This window comes from Spermophilus citellus (assembly GCF_964194105.1).
Source record: "Spermophilus citellus genome assembly, chromosome: 5".
Taxonomy (NCBI): domain Eukaryota; kingdom Metazoa; phylum Chordata; class Mammalia; order Rodentia; family Sciuridae; genus Spermophilus; species Spermophilus citellus.
This window is the reverse complement of record NC_138186.1, coordinates 21,904,015-21,928,127: the sequence shown is the minus strand read 5'-3', so window position 1 is coordinate 21,928,127 and position 24,113 is coordinate 21,904,015. Positions and strand designations below refer to the sequence as shown.

Genomic DNA, 24,113 nt, shown 5'->3' with positions numbered 1-24,113 from the left:
TGTACCAAAACGTGCGGGTGGACCAATGGTACAGAATAGAGGACACAGAAACTAATCCACAAAGTCTTATATTTGATAAAGGGGCTAAAAGCATGCAATGGAGGAAGGATAGCATCTTCAACAAATGGTGCTGGGAAAACTGGAAATCCATATGCAACAAAATGAAACTGAATCTCCTCTTCTCGCCATGCACAAAAGTTAACTCAAAATGGATCAAGGAGCTTGATATCAAATCAGAGACTCTGTGTCTGATAGAAGAGAAAGTTGGCTCCGATCTACATATTGTGGGGTCGGGCTCCAAATTCCTTAATAGGACACCCATAGCACAAGAGTTAATAACAAGAATCAACAAATGGGACCTACTTAAACTAAAAAGTTTTTTCTCAGCAAGAGAAATAATAAGAGAGGTAAATAGGGAGCCTACATCATGGGAACAAATTTTTACTCCTCACTCTTCAGATAGAGCCCTAATATCCAGAGTATACAAAGAACTCAAAAAATTAGACAATAAGATAACAAATAACCCAATCAACAAATGGGCCAAGGACCTGAACAGACACTTCTCAGAGGAAGACATACAATCAATCAACAAGTACATGAAAAAATGCTCACTATCTCTAGCAGTCAGAGAAATGCAAATCAAAACCACCCTAAGATACCATCTCACTCCAGTAAGATTGGCAGCCATTCTGAAGTCAAAAAACAACAAGTGCTGGCGAGGATGTGGGGAAAAGGGTACTCTTGTACATTGCTGATGGGACTGCAAATTGGTGCAGCCAATTTGGAAAGCAGTATGGAGATTCCTGGGAAAGCTGGGAATGGAACCACCATTTGACCCAGCTATTGCCCTTCTCGGTCTATTCCCTGAAGACCTTAAAAGAGCGTACTACAGGGATACTGCCACATTGATGTTCATAGCAGCACAATTCACAATAGCTAGACTGTGGAACCAACCCAGATGCCCTTCAATAGATGAATGGATAAAAAAAATGTGGCATTTATACACCATGGAGTATGATGCAGCACTAAAAAATGACAAAATCATGGAATTTGCAGGGAAATGGATGGCACTAGAGCAGATTATGCTTAGTGAAGCTACCCAATCCCTAAAAAACAAATACCAAATGTCTTCTTTGATATAATGAGAGCAACTATGAACAGAGCAGGGAGGAAGAGCAGGAAGAAAAGATTAACATTAAACAGAAGACATGAGGTGGGAGGGAAAGGGAGAGAAAAGGGAAATTGCATGGAAATGAAGGGAGACCCTCATTGCTATACAAAATTACATATAAGAGGTTGTGAGGGGAATGGGAAAATAAACAAGGAGAGAAATGAATTACAGTAGATGGAGTAGAGAGAGAAGATGGGAAGGGAGGGGAGGGGGGATAGTAGAGGATAGGAAAGGTAGCAGAATACAACAGTTACTAATAGGGCATTATGTAAAATTGTGGATGTGTAACCGATGTGATTCTGCAATCTGTATTTGGGGTAAAAATGGGAGTTCATAACCCACTTGAATCTAATGTATGAAATATGATATGTCAAGAGCTTTGTAATGTTTTGAACAACCAATAAATTAAAATTAAATTAAATTAAATAAATAAAAAAGAAAAAGAAAAGCTAACACCTAGGACAGTTGGCAGCCTGCATTTATGTAATTGTGGCCTCTATAAGTTCTTGCAGTTCCCAGAATTATTCTCATCACATTGCTTGTGAGTTTTCTTCTTTCAAAAAACTCCAAATTCTTTCATGAAAGTCTTAGCAGAGAATAAGAGGAGAGAGTGAAAGATCACGTCCATGGTCAGAAAGCTCCTGACCATGCCTTATCACTTCTCAGTTGCTGTCGCACAAATGACACTGTACCCCCAAGCTAGAAGCCTGTGTCACCCTTTGACTCCCATGTCTGCAGATTCCCAGGTGTCTCAACCTCCACTCATCCTCATCCCTCATGAAAGATCCCATTTTCTCTGTTGGACATATGATAATATCCTATTCAACCTCACATTTTGGTCACAGTTCATTGTAGAATTTTATTGCTCTCTCTTTTTAAAATTTGTTCTAATTGATTGTACATGACAATAGAATACATTTTGACACATCATACATAAATTGAGTATGACTTCTCATTCTTCTGGTTGTACATGATGTAAGATCACACTGATTGTGTACTCATATATGCACATAGGTTTTTAGTGTCTGATTCATTCTGCTATCCTTCCTTCCCCCATAACCCTCCCCCTCCATTCACTGCCATCTGCCTAATCTGAAGTACCTCTATTCTTCCCCAGCCCCCTTACCCCATTGTGAATTAGCACCCACATATTAGAGAAAACATTCAGCCTTTAGTTTTGGGGAATTGGCTTATTTATTTAGCATATTCTCCTGTTCCATCCATTTCCCTACAGATGCCATGTTCTCATTCTTCTTTAAGGCTAATATTCCATTGTGTATATGTACCACACGTTCTTTATCCATTCATCTGTTGAAGGGCACCTAGGTTTGTTCCATAATTTGGCTACAATGAATTGAGCTGCTGTAAATATTGATGTGGCTACATCACTGTAGTATGCTGATTTTAAGCCTTTTAGGTATAAACTTAGGAGTAAAGTATCTGGTTCAAATAGTTGTTGCTTTCTGTTTTCTGAGGAATATCCATTTTACTTTCCATATGGATACAATTTGCAGTCTCATCAGCAATAGTGAGTGTACATTTTCCCCCACATCTTTGCCAACATTTATTGTTTCTTGTGTTTTTCATAATTGCCATTCTGACTGGAATGAAATGAAATCTTAAAATAGTTTTGATTTGCATTTCTCTAATTGCTAGAAATCTTGAACATTTTTGCATATAATTGTTGATTGATTGTATTTCTTCTGTGAAGTGTCTCTTCAGTTCTTTAGACCATTTATTGATTGGGTTATTTGTTTTCTGGTTTTAAGTTTTTTGAGTTCTTTATATAGCCTGAAGGCTAATGTGGACTGGGCACACCATGGCTCAGTGGTTAAGTGCACCTGAGATCAAAGAAAAACCCTGCTTAGACTCTCTGCAACTTGTTTAAACCATATAAATCTTTAAAATTTAGACAATTTCCTTCTTTTTAATAAGAAACAATACTACATTTTTCAGTATCTTCATCAAAATGCACATTAAGATCTTTCTCCCTTTATCTCTCTTTCTGTATAGATTGGCACATGTTAATTTGAACATTAACTCTTAAAAGCCTTTTTTTATTGAACCCAGGGACACTCAACTACTGAGCTACAAATCCGAGCCATTTTTATATTTTATTTAGAGACAGGGTCTCAGGAAGTTCCTGAAGTCCTTGCTAAATTGGTGAGGCTGGCTTTGAACTTGCAATCCTCTTGCCTCAACTTCCCTAACAACTTGTGTTACAGGTAGGTGCCACTGTACTCAGTAAAGCCTTATTTTTAAGTAAATATGCAAGGAAGAGCAAAAGTAAGTTGTTTTCCTATAAACCAATCATTTATAAAAATACATTTAATAGATATTATTATCAGGAAGCTAAGACTACTTGAATTTACATTTAGCAATTGATTTGTCATTTTTGTAATAAATGATTCAGATGTTTTATCTTCATTTATAAGCATTTATCTTCTTATATTTACCTATTGCCCAATTTTATTACTCATGGAAAACCAAGATATCAGACCAGCATAGTCAATACCTTATTTCTTGGTCAAATGTAAAAGTTGAAATTGTATTTAAAACAGAAAGCAAAGGACATTGCATCTTAAACACCTAACAGAGATAAATATAATCCTGAATGGCCAGCAACCTGGGAAAAATAATTAAGAATTTTAGACATTTTAATTACTTATTTATTTATTTTGTATATGGGTGGGTACTGAGGAGTGAATTCAATGGCACTAGGCCACTGAGCCACATCCCCAGCCCTACTTTTTTATTTGAGACAGTATCTCACTGAGTTGCTCAGTGTCTTGCCTTTGCTGTGGCTGACTTTGAACTCAAAATCCTTCTGCCTCATTCTCTGGAGCCACTGGGATTATAGGTGTGAGCCACTGCTACTGGTTAATTTTAGACATTCAGAATTTTATCTTACCAACAAATTTAAATTAACTCATTTGTGAGATGTATATTCACATTGAATTCTACTTATGAGCAGAAATTATGATAATGTGTACTTATTGACTTATAAAATGAGAGTTGAATAAAAATTACATTCACGGGAAACTGAATGACTGTTGTCATTTGGATATGGAATGGTACTCAAAAGCTCATGTGTTTGTTGGCTTCATTTGACCAATTTGTACCAGTTTTATTCATAACGATAGATTTAATAGCACTACAAAACTTATTTTGTTGTTGTTCTTGATGGAGATTAAGATGCCTTGAATTGGGTAGGGGATTGTGTACTTAGAAAGTAAGAGCTCTAAGTAATTTTCTACATTTTCTTTTTCTTTTTAAATTTTTTACTCAAAAGATCTTTTATATTTTATTCAAGAGAACATTTTACTGTTGTAAAATCATGCTCTGGTGGTCTAATTGTTCATAGGATCTCCCAAAATAAAGGGACTCTGGAAGGTTTTCATGGAGGATAAACTGTCATCATATGATGCAAACTGTGCTTCTCTGTGATACTGATAATACAATACCATTCAATGCAGCCTATACAATAATGTAATTTATTCCTAAATCTATATATACACAGAACAGTGTAAATAGGTATTCAAGCAAATTCACATACATGCAATTTCATATCAGAACTACTAAAAAAGCCCACAAGGGGGTAAAAATCCAAATTCCCATCAATGGATGAGTGAATAAAACAATTGTGTCATATTTAGGTACTAAAATATTATTCAGTCATAAAAAGGAATAAAATACTGATACATGCCACAACAAGACTCAACCTAGAACACATCACACTAAGAGAAGACACAAAAAGTAAAATATTTTATGATTCAGGCTATATGAAATATGCAGAACAGGGAAATCTATGGACACAAAAAGCAGAATCATGGTTGCTAGTGGCTGGAAGGAGGAAGGGATGAGGATTCACGGCTTAGTGGATACAGGTTTTTCTTGGAGGTAATGAAAACCTTTGGGCACACAGTAAAACTTGTGGTTACACAACACCTTTGAGCCATGTATTAGATGGCTCTGGACTGTGAAAATGTAAATGTCATTGGGATAAAAATATCTAAAAGGAACAACAAAGTTGGTGATGTTCAACAACTAAAAAATTACTACAGAGGTCATATAGGATCAAATTATTTATTACCACACTATAGCATTTAGAATATAATCACAAATCTTGGAGACTTTCAGGCCTAATCCAAACACTAAGAACTAAGTAAGCAATGCAACTATCATGGGCAGTTATTGTGAAAGTTCAAAGATGTACATCTGATTATGGAGAATGGGAAAACGTGTTGAAGAAGATTACATTAATGAAACTTTAAGGACTAATATCATGTAATTGTTTGGGTTGGAGGTAAAGAAATGCAATAACACCAGGCAAGGTGTCCTAGCTGCAATGGGGGTACGTGGTAGTTCAAAGCTATTCAACTGTCCAATCTGGTTGTCATAGACACTGTATAAATTGGGAACACATATTAAAGAGCAGGTGTCAAAGGACCATAACTCTGCAATGGTGATTGGTGAATGCCAAAGATAGACAAAATGTTCATTAAAGTTTTTTTGTTTTTTTTGGTTGTAGATGGACACAATATCTTTATTTTCTTTATTTTAATTTATATGTGGTGATGAGAGTGTAGCCCTAACTTGCTAGGCAAGTGCTCTACCACTGAGACACACCTTCCTTGAAGTACAAGGAAATCACAGTATAAGTAGAAGGAATTGCATGGGGAATGAGATAGAAATGTGTCTGAGGCCATCTGGGGAAAGTTTGCAAGCTATCCTATGCAATCTGTACTGCACGCATAACACAACAGGGAATCAGGACAGTCTATTGGCCATGACCCTGGTTCTATGGTACAAATGAGTGGGCAGTATGGGGACAGCTGAGTGTGGTGCACGATGAGATCACACTGGCAAGTTGTTCAGAAGGCTTAGGACCCTGCCCTCATTTTTCCACTTGGTGTTCACCTAAAGGCACATCCTTATGAACTGTAGTGAAAATCTGGGGACATGGAAAAAGGGAAATTCTCCATGGAGAGGAAGTGCAACCCTTAGGGAGATGAGAACCTGCCACAGAACAGAACACTGTTGGTTTCGTTATGCCTGATGAAGAAAAGGAAGGGGTGGTCAGCACAGAATGTTGGTATAAGTGATAAGCAGAATGGCACTATGTTTACAGCTGTGGCTGCCGCAGCCTCAGTGCCTTCTTCATTCACCTCCACGACACTCTTGTGCACAACCTTGGAGAGATACAGGTCTGTCTCAGTTGACATGGCAGACAAGTCAGCCTGGCCCTGTTGAAAGGCATCGACCATTCCCAGACACTGAAGCACAGACTTCATGTCATAATCCTCCTGCAGTTTAAATCTCGGAAGGAGAACTTCCACTTCAGTATTATGCAAAGAGGCTGCCTTTGTCCAGGCTATGAATTTCTCAAAAGTCAGGTTATTTTCCACCTGAAAGACCAGAATCACAGGTTCATATTCAGACTATGGTGGGTATCGACAGACACACAGACATTTCCATGAACATTCCTTGTTGACTGTCCACATAGGACCAGCAGTGCCTTCAGCTGCCCAGAAACTTGTGAGTGATCTGGCTTGTCCACCACCCCACGTGCTATCTCATATATATTTCCCTGCAGGAAGACTGTGGCTGTCCCTCCTTATTCATCCACTAGCAAGCCATGTTTATTTGTGAAAAGCATCTATGCCTAGTCAGTGGTGCTTTTCTAGTGGTATTTGTTGCTTTGAAGGAGGCTTAGCTTTCACATGGTAAACCACTGCTGGCAAGCCAAAGAGACTGGGGAAAGGAAGGGCTCTCAGTGTGAGCCTCTCCAGGAGAGGGACATCTGTCTAAGGTGGAATGTGGCACTGTTTGTGGAAACTCATCCTCACATTAGGGACCTGAAGAGAGGGAAAGCCCATGGGAGCTGCTCTGCTCACAGAGACCCTTTAGGTCATCACGGTGCACTGCCACCCTTGAGAGGATGGTTGACTCTCTTGCAATAGGGATCATACCGCAAGGAAGCAAGGAGGACAGGGCTGGGCCATTTGGGCTCTTGGGTTGGAGACACTGTGAAGGAAAGGCACAGGGTGTACCCACTTCTTCCCACAGAAATTGTGAGTTCAAAGGAGTGCAGCCCCTCCCAACTCACCACCCTGAGGTCCACGTCCTCATCTGGGAGCAGGATGATCATGCTCAGCGTCTTGCCAGCATAGGGCAGCTCCACCATCTGTGTCTGGGCCTCACGGATGTAGACGTAGTTAAAATAGGCTTTTTTCCTCATCATCTGCACTGGCCTTTTCTCCTCCTGAGGGGAATGACCACATGAGCACAGCATTTAAAACAGTATGAAAGGAGAAAGAAAACTCTCAATTCTTCTGTGGTCCAGCACTGCTAGAAATTAATGAATAGTTGTCTGAAACATGTCTTATAAATAAGGGGAGGAGCTTAATGCATACAAGCTTCCTTATTGCATTACATGGCATCTTTAGGGTTTACAGAATTAAGCAAAGTATGCTAATATCTGTTTTACTTAAAATTATAGCTCACAGTTAACCAGGGCCCTTGCAGTCATTTTTAATAATAAGAAGCTGCAGATGCTGAAGCAATAATGATAAATTATGAATAACAACAATTCAAGTGTGAGATTATTTTTTGAAATATATATTTAGTTGTAGTTGGACACAATAACTAGTTATTTTATTTTATTTATTTTTATGTGGTGCTGAGGATCAAACCCAGAGCCTTGCACATGATAGGCAAGTACTGTACCACTAAGCCACAACTCCAGTAACTAAATACGAGATTATTTTAATTTAACAAATAATAGATGGAAAATCTGGGGCGTAGCTTCATGGTACACCACTTGCTTAACATGCAGAAGCTCTGAGGTTGATCCCTCATTGCACAAAAATGTAAAAACAAAACAAAAATCCTGATTCAAGACATGTGTTTTCATATTCCTTCTTTGTACTCTGTCTCATGGCTGATATATATATTTTACATGCATACATATATCACCTCTTTTTTGCTCTTTATCTAAGTAACTGTTGTCTATAGGAAGATATTTGTGTCCAGAATAAGGTTAAACCAATACATGTAGGATATTTCATCTGAGGCAGTTAGAGTCGTAATAGGCTAGAAACCAATAATAGATACCAAGTATTATTTATTCAAATAATTTTTACACTGAGATTAAAATTCATTAAGAGTGATAATAAGTTTGAAATTATCATTAACCATTTATGCCTTTACAAAGTTAAATTTTCTATGCAATTTCTTCATCAGACTAGCATAATTTTTGACGTCTCTCCCTACCTGGTTTACTTTGAAAGGCATTTCTTTTGTGCTTGATTTGTTAAATGGCTTGTCCCACGTTCCTTGGAAGTAGATGGCATTGACAAGAAGCAGCCTGACCTGCTCATCAATCGAGCCCATTGGTAGCAACTCTGGAATTTTACCTTTTAAGAAAAGCACAAACTCTGTCAGTTACTTTTTTTGAATCTTTAGTGAATAAGCATGACACGATGTCTTGGAGATTCAAACATTCTGCTTTCAAATGTGCTGAGTTTGGATGATAGGTATAAAAGTAAAAAATCCCAGCTATGAGTGGTATTCATGATGACAGACACTGAAAGAGCCACCAAGTTGAAGATAGTGAAAGACTTCTAAGTCACTGGAGGAAAGAAGGTTGGGACAAAGCAGAAACTTGACACCAGGTTGGAGAAGAAGACAAGCAGCAAAGCAGAGAGGGGCTGGGTAGGAGCTGACATTACCTGTTGTGTGTGGGTAAGAGCAGTGTCAGGTCTAAGGCCCTGTGGTCAGGCCCAGTTCTAACATTGTACAGCTACCTGCAACATTACTGAGGCACACAGAATTGTAATAGCTCCAGAGCAGGGACATGGGAGGAGTTTCTAGAAACCACAGAAGAGATATTATGATTGCACCTCCTCCTGACACCTGGAATCCCTGGAACAGGTAATAATTTGGGTAGGTGAAGATATGTCCTTCTTTCCCTGTATATCAAGCGGTATGGTTCCAAGGAACTAAGAGCATCCCTGCTAATTTGCTGCCTCTAGAGGGCATAAGAAGAAAAAATTCCAAGAAGAAATAGTGGAAAGTACTACCTCTAGTTTTTACTATCTCATTTGTTAGCAGAAATAGGGACATTCCTAGTGGTGTATAAGTGCCTGGATGGTTCAAACATCAAACCATTTTGATCTAGAGGATCAAGGTTAGAACTTGTCACACTCTAAAACAGAAATGAGTATGTTTTAACCTCACAAGCAGGGTGTTTTCAATCTGTGGAATGGATCAGCACCGAGAGAGGCTCTGTAGTTGACTAATCAAGTCTAGGCTTCTCAAATCTGATGAAGGGTGCTTAAGTGAGAGATAGGAAAGAAGAAGTAGGAGAAGTCATCTTAACATGTAAAAGTGGGAGAAGTGAAGTCCAAACTGACCCCAGGAAGAGGAGGGCCAAGGGCATGACTTGGGAATGTCTGGCCATTGATCTGTTCCCATAGATGAGAGTCACCTGCTGTGTGTACAATACAGGCCAGTGACATGTAAAGTATTATATGGGAAATCTGACTCACAAGTTTCTGTTAACACTTGCATCAGCCACTCTGTCCCTGGGAAAACAGACAGCATTAATTCTCTGGTTTTGAAAACCTGAGCACTGATCAGATCTTCTGTGAGCCACTAGGTTCATAGGCACCAAGAGGCTCAGCCAGGCAACCTTGCTCTAATGGTTCTGCAACACCAGTGACATTAGCAGTGAGGAGGAGAGGTAGAGGAGAGAGGAGAGGAGAACAGAGGTGGGGTGGGAGGAGAGGGAAATAACTTATAATTCTGACCTTCCGTCTCTTTTGAGACCCAAGTATTTATATGCTCCCTGGACTTCTCTGTAGCTTCAGCAAAGGACAGCAGCTCCAGCTCCGCATGGTAGAACTGAAGACAGGACTCCTTAAATGTCTTTGGAGAGAAATAGTTCAAATGGCCAGGTTGCTCAATAAAATGACAGTGAGCTTCAAAGCATTCTGAATGATAGCTTTAGGCTACTCTTAAAATTAAAAACATGATCAAATATTAAGCTACTTGATAGTGAAACATTTTAGTTTGTAAGGAGATATTTTCTGAGCTTGGAAAAACCAGAGAAAATAAATGAAATTTTAGATATTGCTAAAATTGAAATAATACAAATTATGATTGTAGATATGGGGTCTTTATAAAAAAATAGTTTACTGTGAGTTTCTCAAGTTCTCTAGAATATTGTTCTTTTTTTTTTTTTTTTTTTTTTGCGAGTTTTTGCAGTACTGGGGATTGAGCTGAGGACCTTGAGCATAGTAGGCAAATGCTGTACCACTGAGCTATGTCCCAAGGCAGTTTTCCATTTTGTTTTCAAGACAAGGGTGTCACTAGGTTGCCCAAGCTGGCCACTAACTCTCCATCCTCTTGCTACAGCCTCCCAAGTTGCCATTCTGCCTGGACTCTAGGGTCTCTCTTCTGGGTTGTATATCACCAGGTATTTTAAATACGACTTTTATTGTTCTGCTGACTCAACTTACTGAGAGGAAATCACAAGTATTCTCTCCAAAGAGCCTGTTGGCTGTTGTAAGCAAGTACTTTGACCCAGGCTTGTTCACTTGGGTGAGAAGCATCTGGAAGCCCTTATGGATGTCTTCCTCTGTGTTTAAAGACATTGCCTGTGAAGGAAAGCAAGAAAACACTCTCAGTTTTGAACTTGATCTCCACAAGAATTTTCAAGCAATATTCTTCTCAAATACTGCATGAATTTATCATTTGAGAGGAAGTTGATTCTAATTGAGAAGTGGCACTGGTGGGATAGGTGGAGAGAGGGGCCAGGAAACTGATGAGTAAGATACAGGTTTTTTCACCTGCACAGAGCTCTCTGCATAGTTTATAGATGAGCAATAGAACAAAATGAAAGGGGCATGAGAGGTTCAGAAAAAGAACTATTCTTAAGTCCTGCATCCCACAGACACCATAAATTTGTCAGAAATAGAGAATAACTTGCCTTTATTTATGTAAAAAATGATGTAGTTCAAAATACTGAAATAACTTGCATCTATTTATTTACAAAAAAGATGCAGTTCAAAAAACTAAAAATCAAAAAAAAAATTGGACAGGAATGCAATCATCATGATAATATTTAAAAGGAAGTAAAAGTATACAATGAGTAATATCATTAATAAGAATAAATTAGTTTTTAAACAGTATCCTAGAGAGAGATAATATATGTATAATATATGATACTTTATATTTCAATAAAGGTGTCATATTACATCACAAGAAGAGTTCCATTTGACTCTGAAATACAGAAATCACAGTTTATATTTAATGACCTCAATGTAGGAAACTAAAAATCAACAACACTACAAATAAACTACCAACAACATGGAAATTAACCTACTAATTATTAAAAACAATTTCTTAAGAAATAACTCTCCTATGTAACAATCAAATAACTAACATGTTGTCTATTTTTTTCTTTAGATTTACTCAGCACTAGCTTTTGACATTGTATAAATAAGTGACAGAGCAACACAACTTTGGGACACAATCTTAAATGTTAGTATTGAAAAAAGCTATAAAACTATTTTTTCTAGAATTTGTAAAATTACTTCCATTTCCCAACATAATTAAATTTAAATGACATTTATTTTTTCAGTCTTCCAGTTGGTCAACATACATGCTTTCTTTGTTAGATATTAGCCAGAAAATATGAAGAAAAGTCCTGTCACCTAGCAAAGAGATTCAACCAAATTGCCAAACCTGTTGTATCAGCTGGACTGCCCTCTGATGGACTATATAAGGTATTCAGCTAAGAGGTCAATATGACTTGGTTTGACAATTAAATTCAACAGAAAATATATAAACATCTTATATCCTACACAAACTGAAGTTTCCTGAATAATTTAAAACCAAAAATAAAAACCTTTTAGTAAATTAATTTTTACCATGGAAGAAATTGGCATAATGAAAATTCTACAAGTAGCCAATTTGAATCATTTTGGAAATTGGTAATGAAGGTTTATGTAGTTTCAGTCTTTTCAACCTTGGAGGCAGATCCTAAACAACAGTAGTAACAGGCAAGAGCAACAGGCATAATGTAACAACAATCTTTTGTGAATATTTCTGTATTAACACAATCATATTTTTGTTAGTCTATTCACTCTACAGAAGTTTTCTTATGCATAAACATGAGTCACAGTGGACACATGCTGAGTAGCTCATATCTGTTAAGTCTCTTGTCACAAGAAGCATTAGAAGTTCTTTGAGTCATTTCCTCTGTGAAACACAATTTTGAGTAGCAAGTTGTTTTTCCTCTGTGGCTCATGCCTAGGCCTGAGACTTGCAGTACTGTAGGACCAGTTTACCATCACTGCCCAAACATCCCTCAGCTGGGGAAGGAGCAAAGAATTGATTCCCATAAGTGAACAACTGTTCCAAGGCCAAATTTTAAGGAACTTCTTGATGAACTTAAGAAAAGTTATAAATGAAAAAGAGATTACACAGTGACCCCTGCAAGCAAGCCTCCACAACATCTCATTGGAGGAAACTCCTCAGCTCCCTCCCTCCCTTCCTCCTGTACCCTCTCCCTGAAATGGTCCAGGCTCACTCCTCCTTCTTCAAAAGTTCTGAAAAAACTCAAGGAGGGGATAGGAGACAAGCCTTGCAGACCAGTCCCTCCTTCTCATTGACAGGAAAGCTTACCTGAGCTATCTGATCTTTGGTGTTCCCCTTTGCCCCCAGGAGCACCATGGCCAAGGCAGAGGAGATGCTCAGGGGAGAAAAAAACACATTTTGTGAAGGTTGGTCTTGACACAGCGTCTTCAAAACCTGGATGGCAAAGGTGCCATTTGCTTTTGGAAGAGAATCCATGATGCAGGGTCTGGGGGCAAAGAAGACAGAGAAACACAATGAAATGGGGCTGAAGACACTGTGTGTGGTCTCTGCTTGGCTTTAATTTTTCTTGTGAATTCAGAAAATTTCTGAGTACCGGCGAAAGCCATGGGAGTAGATTAGACAAGTGAAGAAGGATTGGGTGTCTGTAGAACATCAAACTGTCAAAGAAAGGAAGAGCAGAAAAACAGGCAGAGGAGAACAGAAGTTGACAGGTCAAAGAAAGAAGAGTGAGTAGTCAAAGCCAGAGCAAGGAGGTGCTACTTGAAGCCAGAGACAGTGGAGTATAAACACCAATGGGCAGCTCTATGCAGTGAGACCCTCTCTCACCAGTGGATGGCCCTAGACCTTGGGAAAATTCCCTGACAACTTCTCATTTCTCAAAGATCCCCCAAACCTATGTCCAAGCAAGCCTTCAGCCCCCTCCTAAAGCATTCTTCCCCACTCCACTTCTCCAGCCCCTGTGATCCTGTGCCTAGTCCAAACCACCTGGCTCCTCTCCAGAGCCTCTGACCTCCCTGACCCTGAGATCCCCAGTACAATCAGCCCCTGCTCACTAAAATGCAAATCAAGTGGGCTGGGGAGCCTCAGAAAATGGGCTCTGCCCATTAGGACCCCAGATAGATAGACACATAGAATATTGAAAGGGAAGTGCTATCTGGATTCTATGAGGTCTCCCTTAAATCTCTAGGGGCCCTAGGGATAAGCTCAAAATGTGTTTTGTAAATGGCATCCCACCTGCCTGGCCCCATCCCTTGCTGCAGTCCTCCTCTGTCACAGTCTCCACTTCTACCCACCCTGAGACCCCCAATCACCTCTGAGCTTTGGCAAACACTGATATCCAACTTAAAAGGCTCCCTACTCCATCCCTGTCACCAGGCTCCAATCACTCATTGCTCTCTTATAGGCTTAGCACCAGGAGGCCTCTGATGTCCTAGTCTAGAGTTCCCTCCTACCCACCCTGACTCATCACTGTTAATTGTAATTCCTTGTCTCATTTATTGTTGGACCCACAAGACTGGCCTCTGTCTGCAGTAAAGGTACCTGGAATCCTGATTCTAAGCACCTGCAAGTATGCTCAGGAAACAGCAAGAGCTCCATCAATTAGGGGGAAATCTCAGATAAATAAATAGTGAACTGGTTTTGAACTGGATCCTGGAGATTTTAAAAGCACAGTAAAAGGTAAGGCAGAAGTTACTCTGTGACTCCCTGAGGAGAGAGGAGACATGAGGAAATAAGGCAAGTAGGTGGGAGTGGTGTTGGAGCATGAACACCCACCAGGGTGAGGGCCAGGACCAGAGAGGGGCAGGCAAGAGGCAAGCAGAAAAGCCAGGAAGCTATGCAGCATCTTTGACTTCTTGGAACCCTGCTGCCCTTCTCTGGGACTTTCCCTAAGCAAGGTCCTCCTGCACCATTGAGCCCCATGATCTCCCAAGTAGCTGTTTCTCTAAACACAGCAATTACATGGACTTTTTAGATTGTCTTTTCTCATCTCAGCCTCTGGCATCCCTTTTCCCAGTGGTGGCCTGGGGTTTCTAAAACTTGCCTTGGTCCACTGTCACTTCAGCCCCTGCACAGAGAAGTCCTCACCTTCCACCTTCCAGACAGTCTCTCCCTCAGGTCTCAGTGCTGCTAGCCCGGTGCTGACTTCTGAATCACAGGAGGAGGATCCACAGCTGTGCCTCTCTCAGGTCCACTCTGGGGCCTCTGCACTCCAGGAGACCTTTATCAGGCCTGTCTTCCAATCAGCATTCACTGCCCCAGGGAAGAAATCCAGTGTGACCTGGGTCAGGTCACTAATCCTCTTGCTCTTGCTCCCCTAGCCTGGCCTCTGTCACACACTGGTTTGCACTGGAACACCAAGGGAGACACTGGGGTGGAGTTGGGCACAGCATGTTTTCTAGAGGATTCTGAAAGTGAAAGCACTCTAAACTGACAGCCAAAGGCAGGCTACAAAGTCCCCTGGGAAAAACACAGTGGGGACTAGGGAAGGACACAAAATCTACAACTCTGGGCCTCCTTACTTCCAGAAAGCAAAGACAGAATGACAGGCTGAGATTTTAGGGGAGGAAAGTTGTATAGGTCTGTATTCTGAGCCTTCTGCCTGACACAAAGGAGGAATTGAGCTAGATGGAATGTGTCCCTTTCCCTTATATGCTGTTAGTGGGAACGTAAATTAGCCCCATCACTATGGAAAATGGTAAGGAGTTTCCTCAGGAACTAAAGGTAGTGCCCCCTACCACATGATCCAGTTATACCACTCTTCTCTGTGTACCCGGGAAGGAATCAAAGTCAGCATAGTACAGACACAGCTGCATACCCATGTTTGTCCCAGCACTGTTCACAAAAGCCAAGTAATGGATTCAGCCTAGGTGCCCATTAGCAGATAAATTCATCCAAAAAAATGTGATAAGTATATATGTACAGTAGAGATTTATTTAGCCATAAAAAGGAAGGAAATGTAATGGATGCAACTGTAAAACATCATATTAAGCAAAACAAGTTTCAGAAAAACAAGTATCTCATGTTTTCTTTCATATGTGGAATCTAGAGAATAATATAAAATGATATGAAAGTAGAAGATGGACTAATAGGGAAGACAAGGGGTGAGAGAAAGTACAAGGGGGGGGCAAGAGTGTGTTACAGGTAGGATGGATTCAGTTAAAGTACTTTATATGCATGTATGAAGTTGCTACTATTAAACAAAGTTTTGAATAATTACTATGAGCTCATAATTATTTAAAACAATTTTTAATTTTTTTCCAAGGGCTGTGTATATAACTTAGCTGTAATGTGCTTGCATCCTATGCACAAGACCCTGGCTTAATCCCCAACACCAGAACAATAAAAATAAAAACTTTGTTTTCCAGTTTCTACACCACTAATTATTACCAGTGCAGCACCCTCATAGAGAACATAGGTCTCCTAAATCTGAGCAGCTGATCTCTTTTCCAACTTCTGGTGCTTAGGCTGAGGAACTGGTATATAAGCAGTCCAACTCCTCATTGGCAATGTGACAGAAATAGAGACTGAATCAAAATGGCTCAGGACGTCAAGTGTGTCCATCAGCAAGTTCAGAGGCAGGGACCACCTGGAGCACATTGGTTTAGTAGTTCATGTCATCCAAGGTCCACACTCTTTCCCATCCCTCTTTGTACAAGCTTCAAGCAATTGGAAATACTTCATGTTGACATGTTGTCCCAAGAAAGAGAACAGACCAAATGTCTCTTCCTCTGAAGCAGGGAGAATTTCCTAGAAGTTTGTCCATCAGCAGATACCTGTCTGTTTTCAAATTAATGAAAATTAGTTTTCTCTCCTGAGTGCCTGAATTATGGTGAGGCAAAATATTTAACAGGCCATTTTCTTAGGTGCCAATCCTCCATTTACATTATCCCAAGAATGAGGGCTTCCATAAACTTTGTGCCCTATGTGCCATACCATTTTTTTAATAACACCTTTATTCTTTGGCACATGCTTGTAATCCTATCGGCTAAGGAGGCAGAGGTAGGAGGATCTAGAGTTCAAACCGAGCCTCAGCATATTAGCAAGACCCTGTCTCAATGAAAAATAAAAGTATCTGGGGATGAGATTCAGTGGTTAGGTGTCCCTGGCTTTAATCTCCATATACAAAAATAAGTAAATGAATAAACATGAAGATGAACAGATAAATAATGCTTGTTAAAAGATGAATATGCATACCATAATATTGAAAAGAGAAGGAATCTGAGACATTCTAAATTCAGTTACCAGCAGGATGAAGGAAAGAAAAGTCTTTAACTGATAGTTTCGAGCTAACACAACAAAGAAAAAAATAACTGCAGCATATTTTTTGAAATATTTTAAGATCAGCCATTGAGATAAAATTTTATTCTGCTTATCAACTTAACCAACCAAGAGGCTACAGAAACATGTCTCTACTGACTCTCTTCCTATCCCAGGTCAAATCCCTCTTCTCTCTGTCCATTGTAGATTTAATAAGAGGAAGATGGGAGGAGCCATGAGGAGAGCTAGGAGGTCCACTGCTCCCTCGAGTCTTCCTGATGCCTGCATCAGAGACCTCAAACATGTGCCAACAATTTGTTAAAACAATGTGTTGCTCAGAAGTTCCAGGTGTGCAGAGACATGACTCACTCAACGAGATCCAAAAGACATATCAGAAACTGGCACTAATGTGGCATGCAGATAAAAATTCTGAGAATAAAGAGGACCCAGCAAGCACCAAACCCCTGGAAAACACTGATCTTTCTACCACGTCCATGGTTTTACTTTTCCCAGAGACATTAGACTATGTACATTTTCAAATTGGCATTTTTCACTTAGAAATACGTGTGCAAATTTCCGTGATGCCTTTATTGTGGCTTGATAGGTTATTTTTTTTTTTAGGGCTGAGCAATTCCATTGTGTGGTTGTCGACCCCAGTTTTTTCCTCTTATAGACTTCAGCTGATAAGATGAGGTCCATGCACACTATGGAAGGCAATCTCTCACATAAATGCTCATTACATCTAAAGAATCCTTTACAGCAATAGCCAGACTGGTGTTTGATTGACTTTCAGGGTATGATGACCAAGTTGACAGACAAAAGTAATCAACACAGAAAGTGGGTTTCTTTTTGTCCTCTCTCTTATGGTCTCTGGGTGAACACCAAATGATTCTAAAATGGGAGAAAAATGATCACAGCAGTGTTTTAGAAAGGTTCCCAAGCTGCATTATGAAGAGTACATCATGGAAGACCGCTCTCATGGGCAATGGTGAGAAAGAGGAAAGATGAAATGGGGTGAAGGCAGGCAGGATGCAGAGACCTCAGCCAGTGGTGAAAACACAGTGCCCAGTGAAGTCCCAGCTTCTCCGATGTCATTCACAGCTCTTCAACCAAGACTTGGGCATACCTACGTCAAAGATAAATGAAACCAGTCAAGGTTTTAATCAATATTATACAATGGCAGTAGTGAAGAGGTTCCAACAAGAACCAAATTCAACTTTGTGCAGAAAGGACTGGATATTTTAAATGGAGAATTGAACTAGTAAGAGGGAGGATGGGGAAATTGCTGAAGAACAAAAATTTAAAATTACAAAGTTAATGGTCCAAGTTCAGGTTCTGTCCTCCCACAGAGACTAAGGCAGAGGCCTGTTCTTCCTGATGATTGCATTCCAAAGGAATGGTTTTCAGGTCCTTGAGAAATGCACTCCTGGGTTGTAGGAGATGCACATTTTTATAGGCCAAGGGACAGAGGGAAGACTCACCATGGTAAATCCTTTAGAGTAAATGCTTTGGGAAAGTGAGGTCAGGCCCTTTCATGAAATGTTAGCTATAACAAATGGTGAATTCTTTGAGCAGTCTTGAGTTTTCTGAGGCAGGTACTTTAAGGGGAAGGGCTAGGTTCATCTGCAGATATTGCCTTGAACTATTGGAAACCATATGAGTATTTGTTTGAGTCTTTTAATGTGAAGAGAGCAATAAATAAAATCATATGTGCAGTTTTTATAAGCCATAGTTGAGACCTAGTTCAGAAGGAGGTTCAGCAGAGCCTGCCTGCTTGGTCCAGAAGAGAGTCTGTATGATTCACTGCTGCTCATCCCCCAGTCAAACTTGGACATAGTTTTCAATTCCCTCAGCTCCAGATTTTGCAGATCTAAGGAAACCCTCAGGCTGGGCTTCCAGCATCTCTACCTCAGACTTCTGCTGGCCCAGGGGAGGAGTGGAGCCAGATAGCATCTGAGTCCCCAGGATGTGATGAAATCCCTTGACTACTTGTGGTGAGATAAAGAAACCCCATGCCTGAAAAAGAACAAGTAGGACTAGTCATGCAGCAGCACATGTGGCTTCCCACTAGGTCTCAACTGTTAAACTCAATGACTGGCCATGTTCTTCAGCAATGGCCACTTCCTATGTTCATGCCTGTACCCTTCCATCAGATTTCCATCAGGGTTTCAAGGTAAAAACACATTCACCTGTTAATTAATTCCAGGAGAACAGTACAAACTGCATAAGCTTCAAAATGCTAAGGGGATTGTTGACTGTGCTTCTTGTGTCTTCCAGGGGAGAGGGATGCTGAAGGAGTCTTTGGGGTTTGATCAGGATCCCATGGACACTTTGTGGAAGAAACCAGTCCAAGGTCTCTGTGTCCTCCCTGACAGAACAGAACTTTCTCTTTCAAGCCCTGTGGAATAATATTACACAAAACTACCAAAGTGTTCCCCATATTCAGTGAGGAAAGAAGAGTATAATTATGATGAGATGTACTGATAAAAATCAGGGGCCAGAGTAGGGGCACAGCTCAGTGGTAGACACAAGCTTAGCCTATGTGAGGCCCTGGGTTTCCTCTCCCCCGACCCTGGAGGAGGAGATGGAGGAACAGGAGTAGGGGAAAGAGGAAGAGGAGGTTGTTAGTTGAGAACCTTTTAAGGAATGGAATTTTCATTTTCTCCAAGAGCAACCAGGCTGAATGGCTTGTTCTTAGCTTCTACAAAATGGTATCACAGATCCTGCCTGGAATGTGAATCATCCCTTTGTCCAGGGGATCCACACTGTGTGGTCTTCCTGCCAATTAATCACTTAGTGGCCATACTTAACATGACAGCATGGCAATCAATCCTTGGATTGTAAAAATAAGGTTCAAATAACCCTTAGTTTACTTCATAATGTCCTCAAAGTACAAGACTAATGATGCTTACAAGTCGAACACAGCAAAGAGGAGCTCTAGAGTCCTTCATTTAAGTGAGGAGTTGGAAATCCTTGACCTAAAGAAAACACATGGTATCTACATGGTTCAGTCTTATCTGTGGCTACAGGTATCCACTGGGGATCCTGGGATCCCTCTGATGGATAAGGGGACTCCTGTAAAGATCTGCCACAGTTTCTTCTGTAGCTATTAATAAAAGATACTTCATTAAAAATGGAAAAACCATGTCCTGTACTGAAATGAGAAGGACACCATGGTCACAAACACAACTGAGATCTCAGACAAACCAAGTTATATGGTCATCCTGTTGATATGCTATAGTCCAAGAGAATATGAGGATCACATTTCCTATGTAACTTTTCTATCTGTATACCACCCAATCAAGGAACCCCCAAAGTAATGGACATATTTAGAAAAAAAACAGATCCCCCTTTTTATCTTCCCAAACCTTGTCATTTGATACCTCCAGATATTCCCTTAGTTAATGGACAGAATAGCAATGGCAGATGCCTGATGGTGTCACGTGAGAAACACTTGTTTCTCTCACAATTTCCTTCAGATCCAAAATCCAATTAACTAACTAATACGATGCTTTCAAATTGAGGTCCCCACTATATTCCTAGGTCAGTGATGAGTTCCCTTCATTTCTCTCTAACAGCATGCTCTCATTTAGGGAACATTGTAAACATTCTCATATTAGCATATTTTGGATTATCTACATGACCACTTTATAGCTGAGGACTCAACTTTCAGACTGTGTTGATGCTGAAGAATATTAATTTAAATGTGGCAGAGAATAAAAAGGACAGCAGTAGATCTTAAATAAATGATGCATCAATTCTATGGACTCACCAAGCAGTATGTAAAAAGGTTCTATAATCATTTAAATAGACATAGTGGTATGAAGAGAGAAGAGATTTGGGTCAATTGAATATACACCTTAGTATAGCTGTACTGAACTCAATCAAATTGGCATCAAAAAGTCCATATCATTTTTCATTGAAATAGCAACTTAGCTTCTACAAAATGGCATCACAGTCAAAACTGGTTGACTGCAGGCAACTGAAACCGCAGAAATAAAAACCATGGATAAGGAGTACTACTACACTGGTGGTTCAGGTTTCTGCCAAAGTTGTTCCTAAGAGCATGTGATGTACCAGTGCTGACCTTCAGGCAGGGCCCACTTAAAAAATAAAACCACATCACTTATTTAACCAGAGGAGATTTAATATAAAATGGTTCTTTAGGGAAAGGAGAGAAATAGCATGTGAAAAAGGGGCAGCTGTAACCTCAGGCCAATGACAAGTGAACGATGAACAGTCTGGGGTCACCAGAGACCTACATGCACACACATACACAGACTTCAGCCTTTTGACGAGGACAAGGCTGCCATGGGAACAAGCTGACCTCTGGCAAAGGCACTGACTTGAGGGCAGCTGGCACATAGAAGCTGTCTGCCACAGCAGCAGGGTATGGGCAGGCTAGATGGAGCTGGTCTATACAAACAATTTGCCAAGTAATCATACAGTTGATTGAGGTTGCAGCATTGTGACTCCTGAAATGGCCATTGCACAGGGACAGCTTGAGGGTGAGGCTAGAGATGGTCATCATGGATTGTTGGGCCCCTACTCTGATTATTCCCTTCCAGAACCTGAAAGGGAAGTGCTTTTCCACTATGTCCTCACAGCTTCTCACCAGTGCCTTCTACTGCAATGCTGCAGAAAGAGAGCAGAGTGCAGGGAGACAAGCAGTGAGCTAGTGCTGGCCTGGTCAAGTCTCTGAGTGCTGCTGGACCAGCCTGTAAGCTAGTTGTTCTAAAATCTAAACTCAGTGGTCTTGTGAGAGCCACCATCCTGTCTTGGCTTTGGTTTCCCTTTCCTCTGGTGGCATTTCTGGTGCTCGCTAGGTTTTGGCTTTTCTGGTGGCTGCTTCTGGGCAGCCTCTTTGGTGGCAGCATCAGTTTGGCCTTTCCATTTTTTTGCCACTGGACCTTTGTAGTGGACAATTGCCACCTCCTTTGGTTCCCATACTACTTCTGGAAGTTTCAAAATTTTTATGTGGGTACTTGATCCCTATTTTTCTGTAGTAAGGAGTCCTCTTCCCTTGTTGAAGGCTCCATGGACATGAGGAGTAGGAAGTCATCCCCAGACTTGCTGTAGATGTAGGCTCAGTGTTGGCTCACTGGTCTTGGCTGAGTTCTAATGTCCTGGTTAATGTCCATATTTCTGCTCTTTGTGCTGACCATCCTTGGAGAGGTGACTCTGTTTCCATCCCTTTAGAGTCATACACCACAGCATACCCAGCCATCCTCTTTTTATCTTCTATAAAATTGCTTTTATTAGTATAAAGGACCAAATCTGGGATTTGGAGTGGGCTGTCAGTCAGGTCTGGTCTGCTGGAAATTATTTTATCTAGTATTTCCAAACAGTTATGCTCAGGGGCCCTGCCTCACCCACTAGGAAGGTAGCTGACTTTAGCGTTTGTATAACTTGCAGTTTTATGAGTGAATTCTCATGTAGTGACTCATGAGATCAGGTCATTTGAGAAGTATGAGCACATGGTGACCTTTGTGCAATAGAAGCACATGGTGGCCTTTGTTAGCCTTCAGGGTTACAACTCAGTATGGGACTTTAACATTGAGGTTTTGTCCCAGTCTCAGCTTGTCAGCTTCCCTCATCAGCAAAGTAGTGACTGCTGGGGGCTCTGACTCAGGGCCCCATCTAGCTGTGACTGAGTTAGTTTGTTTAGATAACTGTGCCACTGGCCTTTGCCAAGATCCCAGTTCTTGGGTAGGGACTCCCAAATTCATTTTGTTCTTGTCCTTAACAAAGAGGTTGAACTCTGATTACATCAGGAGGTCCCTGGGCTGGGGCCTCAAGATTTTGGCCTTGATTGTCTGAAAGACCACGTCCTGGTTTGTTCTTCACTCAATGGGACTTTTTTTTTTTTAAGTCTGAAAATCCAGTCTCTACATTCTGCAGCATCCTGTTATTCCTAGGAACTCTCAGACTTTTTGACAATGGTGGGGGTAGGGATGGCAAAAAATGCACATCGTTTTTGTTGTTGTTGTTATTTTTTAGATCCAGCATTCACCATCCTTGTATCATGTTAAAACCTAACTATTTAATTTGTCTCTGACAGGTTTGTGTCTTCATTTATTTTGATATGCAATATCTTACCCCTGTTAGTAGGGAAAGGAAGACCTTTTTTCCTTCTAGGCATTGAGCCTCTGTTGAGCTGGCCATCAGAAGGTTATTAACATGTTGTAACATGACAGATAGGAGTGTCTGTCCTGGAAACCCAGTCAAGTCCGTGGCTAAGCCTCTGCTGAAGAGTGTAGGGGAGTTCTTGCATCCTTGAGGGAGTCTCATCTAAGAGAGCTGTTCCTTAGTTCCTGTTTATGGGTTTTTCTTTTCTTTTCTCTTCTTTCTTTCTCTCTGTCTCTCTCTCTCTCTCTAGGCAAACCATGTTAAAACCAAGTTGTGGAAGGCTCACACTGATACTGATATCATCATGTTATTTTTTTATTTTAGTTATATTTCTCTGACAACATTTAGTCAAAATATGTTCTTCTCAAAAGGGAAGTCTTTTACTTGTCAGTCAGCAAACACTGGGCAATTTTTGACACCTAGAGAACTTGTATTTTATGGAGAGAGAATGGCTGAGGAATCATTACATTTAGGGACTGAGAGCTCCTGCAAAAGAAGATGAGGTAGAATGGCTGTGGGAGGGAAGAAGAAAGCAAGGACATGTCTTTTTTTTTGGGGGGGGGGTATTCTTAGAAAATCTCTACTGCATTTCCCCCTTTGATTTTTGGGTCCTTTTAGGGCTAAAGAGCATCATCCTGATTTAATTGTTTATATTTCCATAACATCATGACATGAGTGGCTGTCATGTGCACATTATGTGAAAATTATGTGAGGTGGTGTCTCACAACACCTTGGTCTGCCTGGTCACTCTCTTTGTAGAGATTTAGATGCCTCTTTGCATCAATGTCAGGTTAGTATAAGCCCCTGACTTGGATCAACTTCCCATGGAGGGACTTTTGATCCCCTTGGCTTGGTGCTGCCTTAAACTTATGAGGTCACCATGGAACCACATCTGAAGATGGTGGAGCAAAGACTAAGTCACTCAGGTCCCATAACAGAACTGACAGACAGACCTCCCCAGTCGGCAAACCTGTACTGAGTGACACTTCAGTCACTGGGACGTGATTAGTTTCCCTTTCCACTGCAGGCAGCTCCTAACTTGGACAAATGATTTTGGGGAACTAACCAGTTTAATTTCCAGTCATGAAATCTGCTTCTGTTCTTCTTCTGAGTTCATTCAAGAAATAGTGAGAGCCAGGGCCATCACAGCTCCTGTGAGAGTCAGGAT

General features: G+C 40.6%; 1 protein-coding gene across 1 annotated transcript in view; it reads right to left on the bottom strand.

Moving 5' to 3' along the window:
* Positions 1-5,030: 5,030 nt before the first annotated feature.
* LOC308649282 (serpin B9-like) overlaps positions 5,031-24,113 on the bottom strand; it is a 39,949-nt gene continuing 20,866 nt past the window's right edge. Inside the window, exons 5-10 of the mRNA XM_081294924.1 lie at positions 12,866-13,043; positions 10,696-10,833; positions 9,985-10,102; positions 8,447-8,589; positions 7,281-7,436; positions 5,031-6,579 (exon numbers count right to left, since the gene is read on the bottom strand). Of these exons, the coding sequence (XP_081151050.1) occupies positions 6,175-6,579; positions 7,281-7,436; positions 8,447-8,589; positions 9,985-10,102; positions 10,696-10,833; positions 12,866-13,043 (1,138 nt within the window). The 3' untranslated portion in view covers positions 5,031-6,174. The remainder of the gene's footprint in view (positions 6,580-7,280; positions 7,437-8,446; positions 8,590-9,984; positions 10,103-10,695; positions 10,834-12,865; positions 13,044-24,113) is intronic.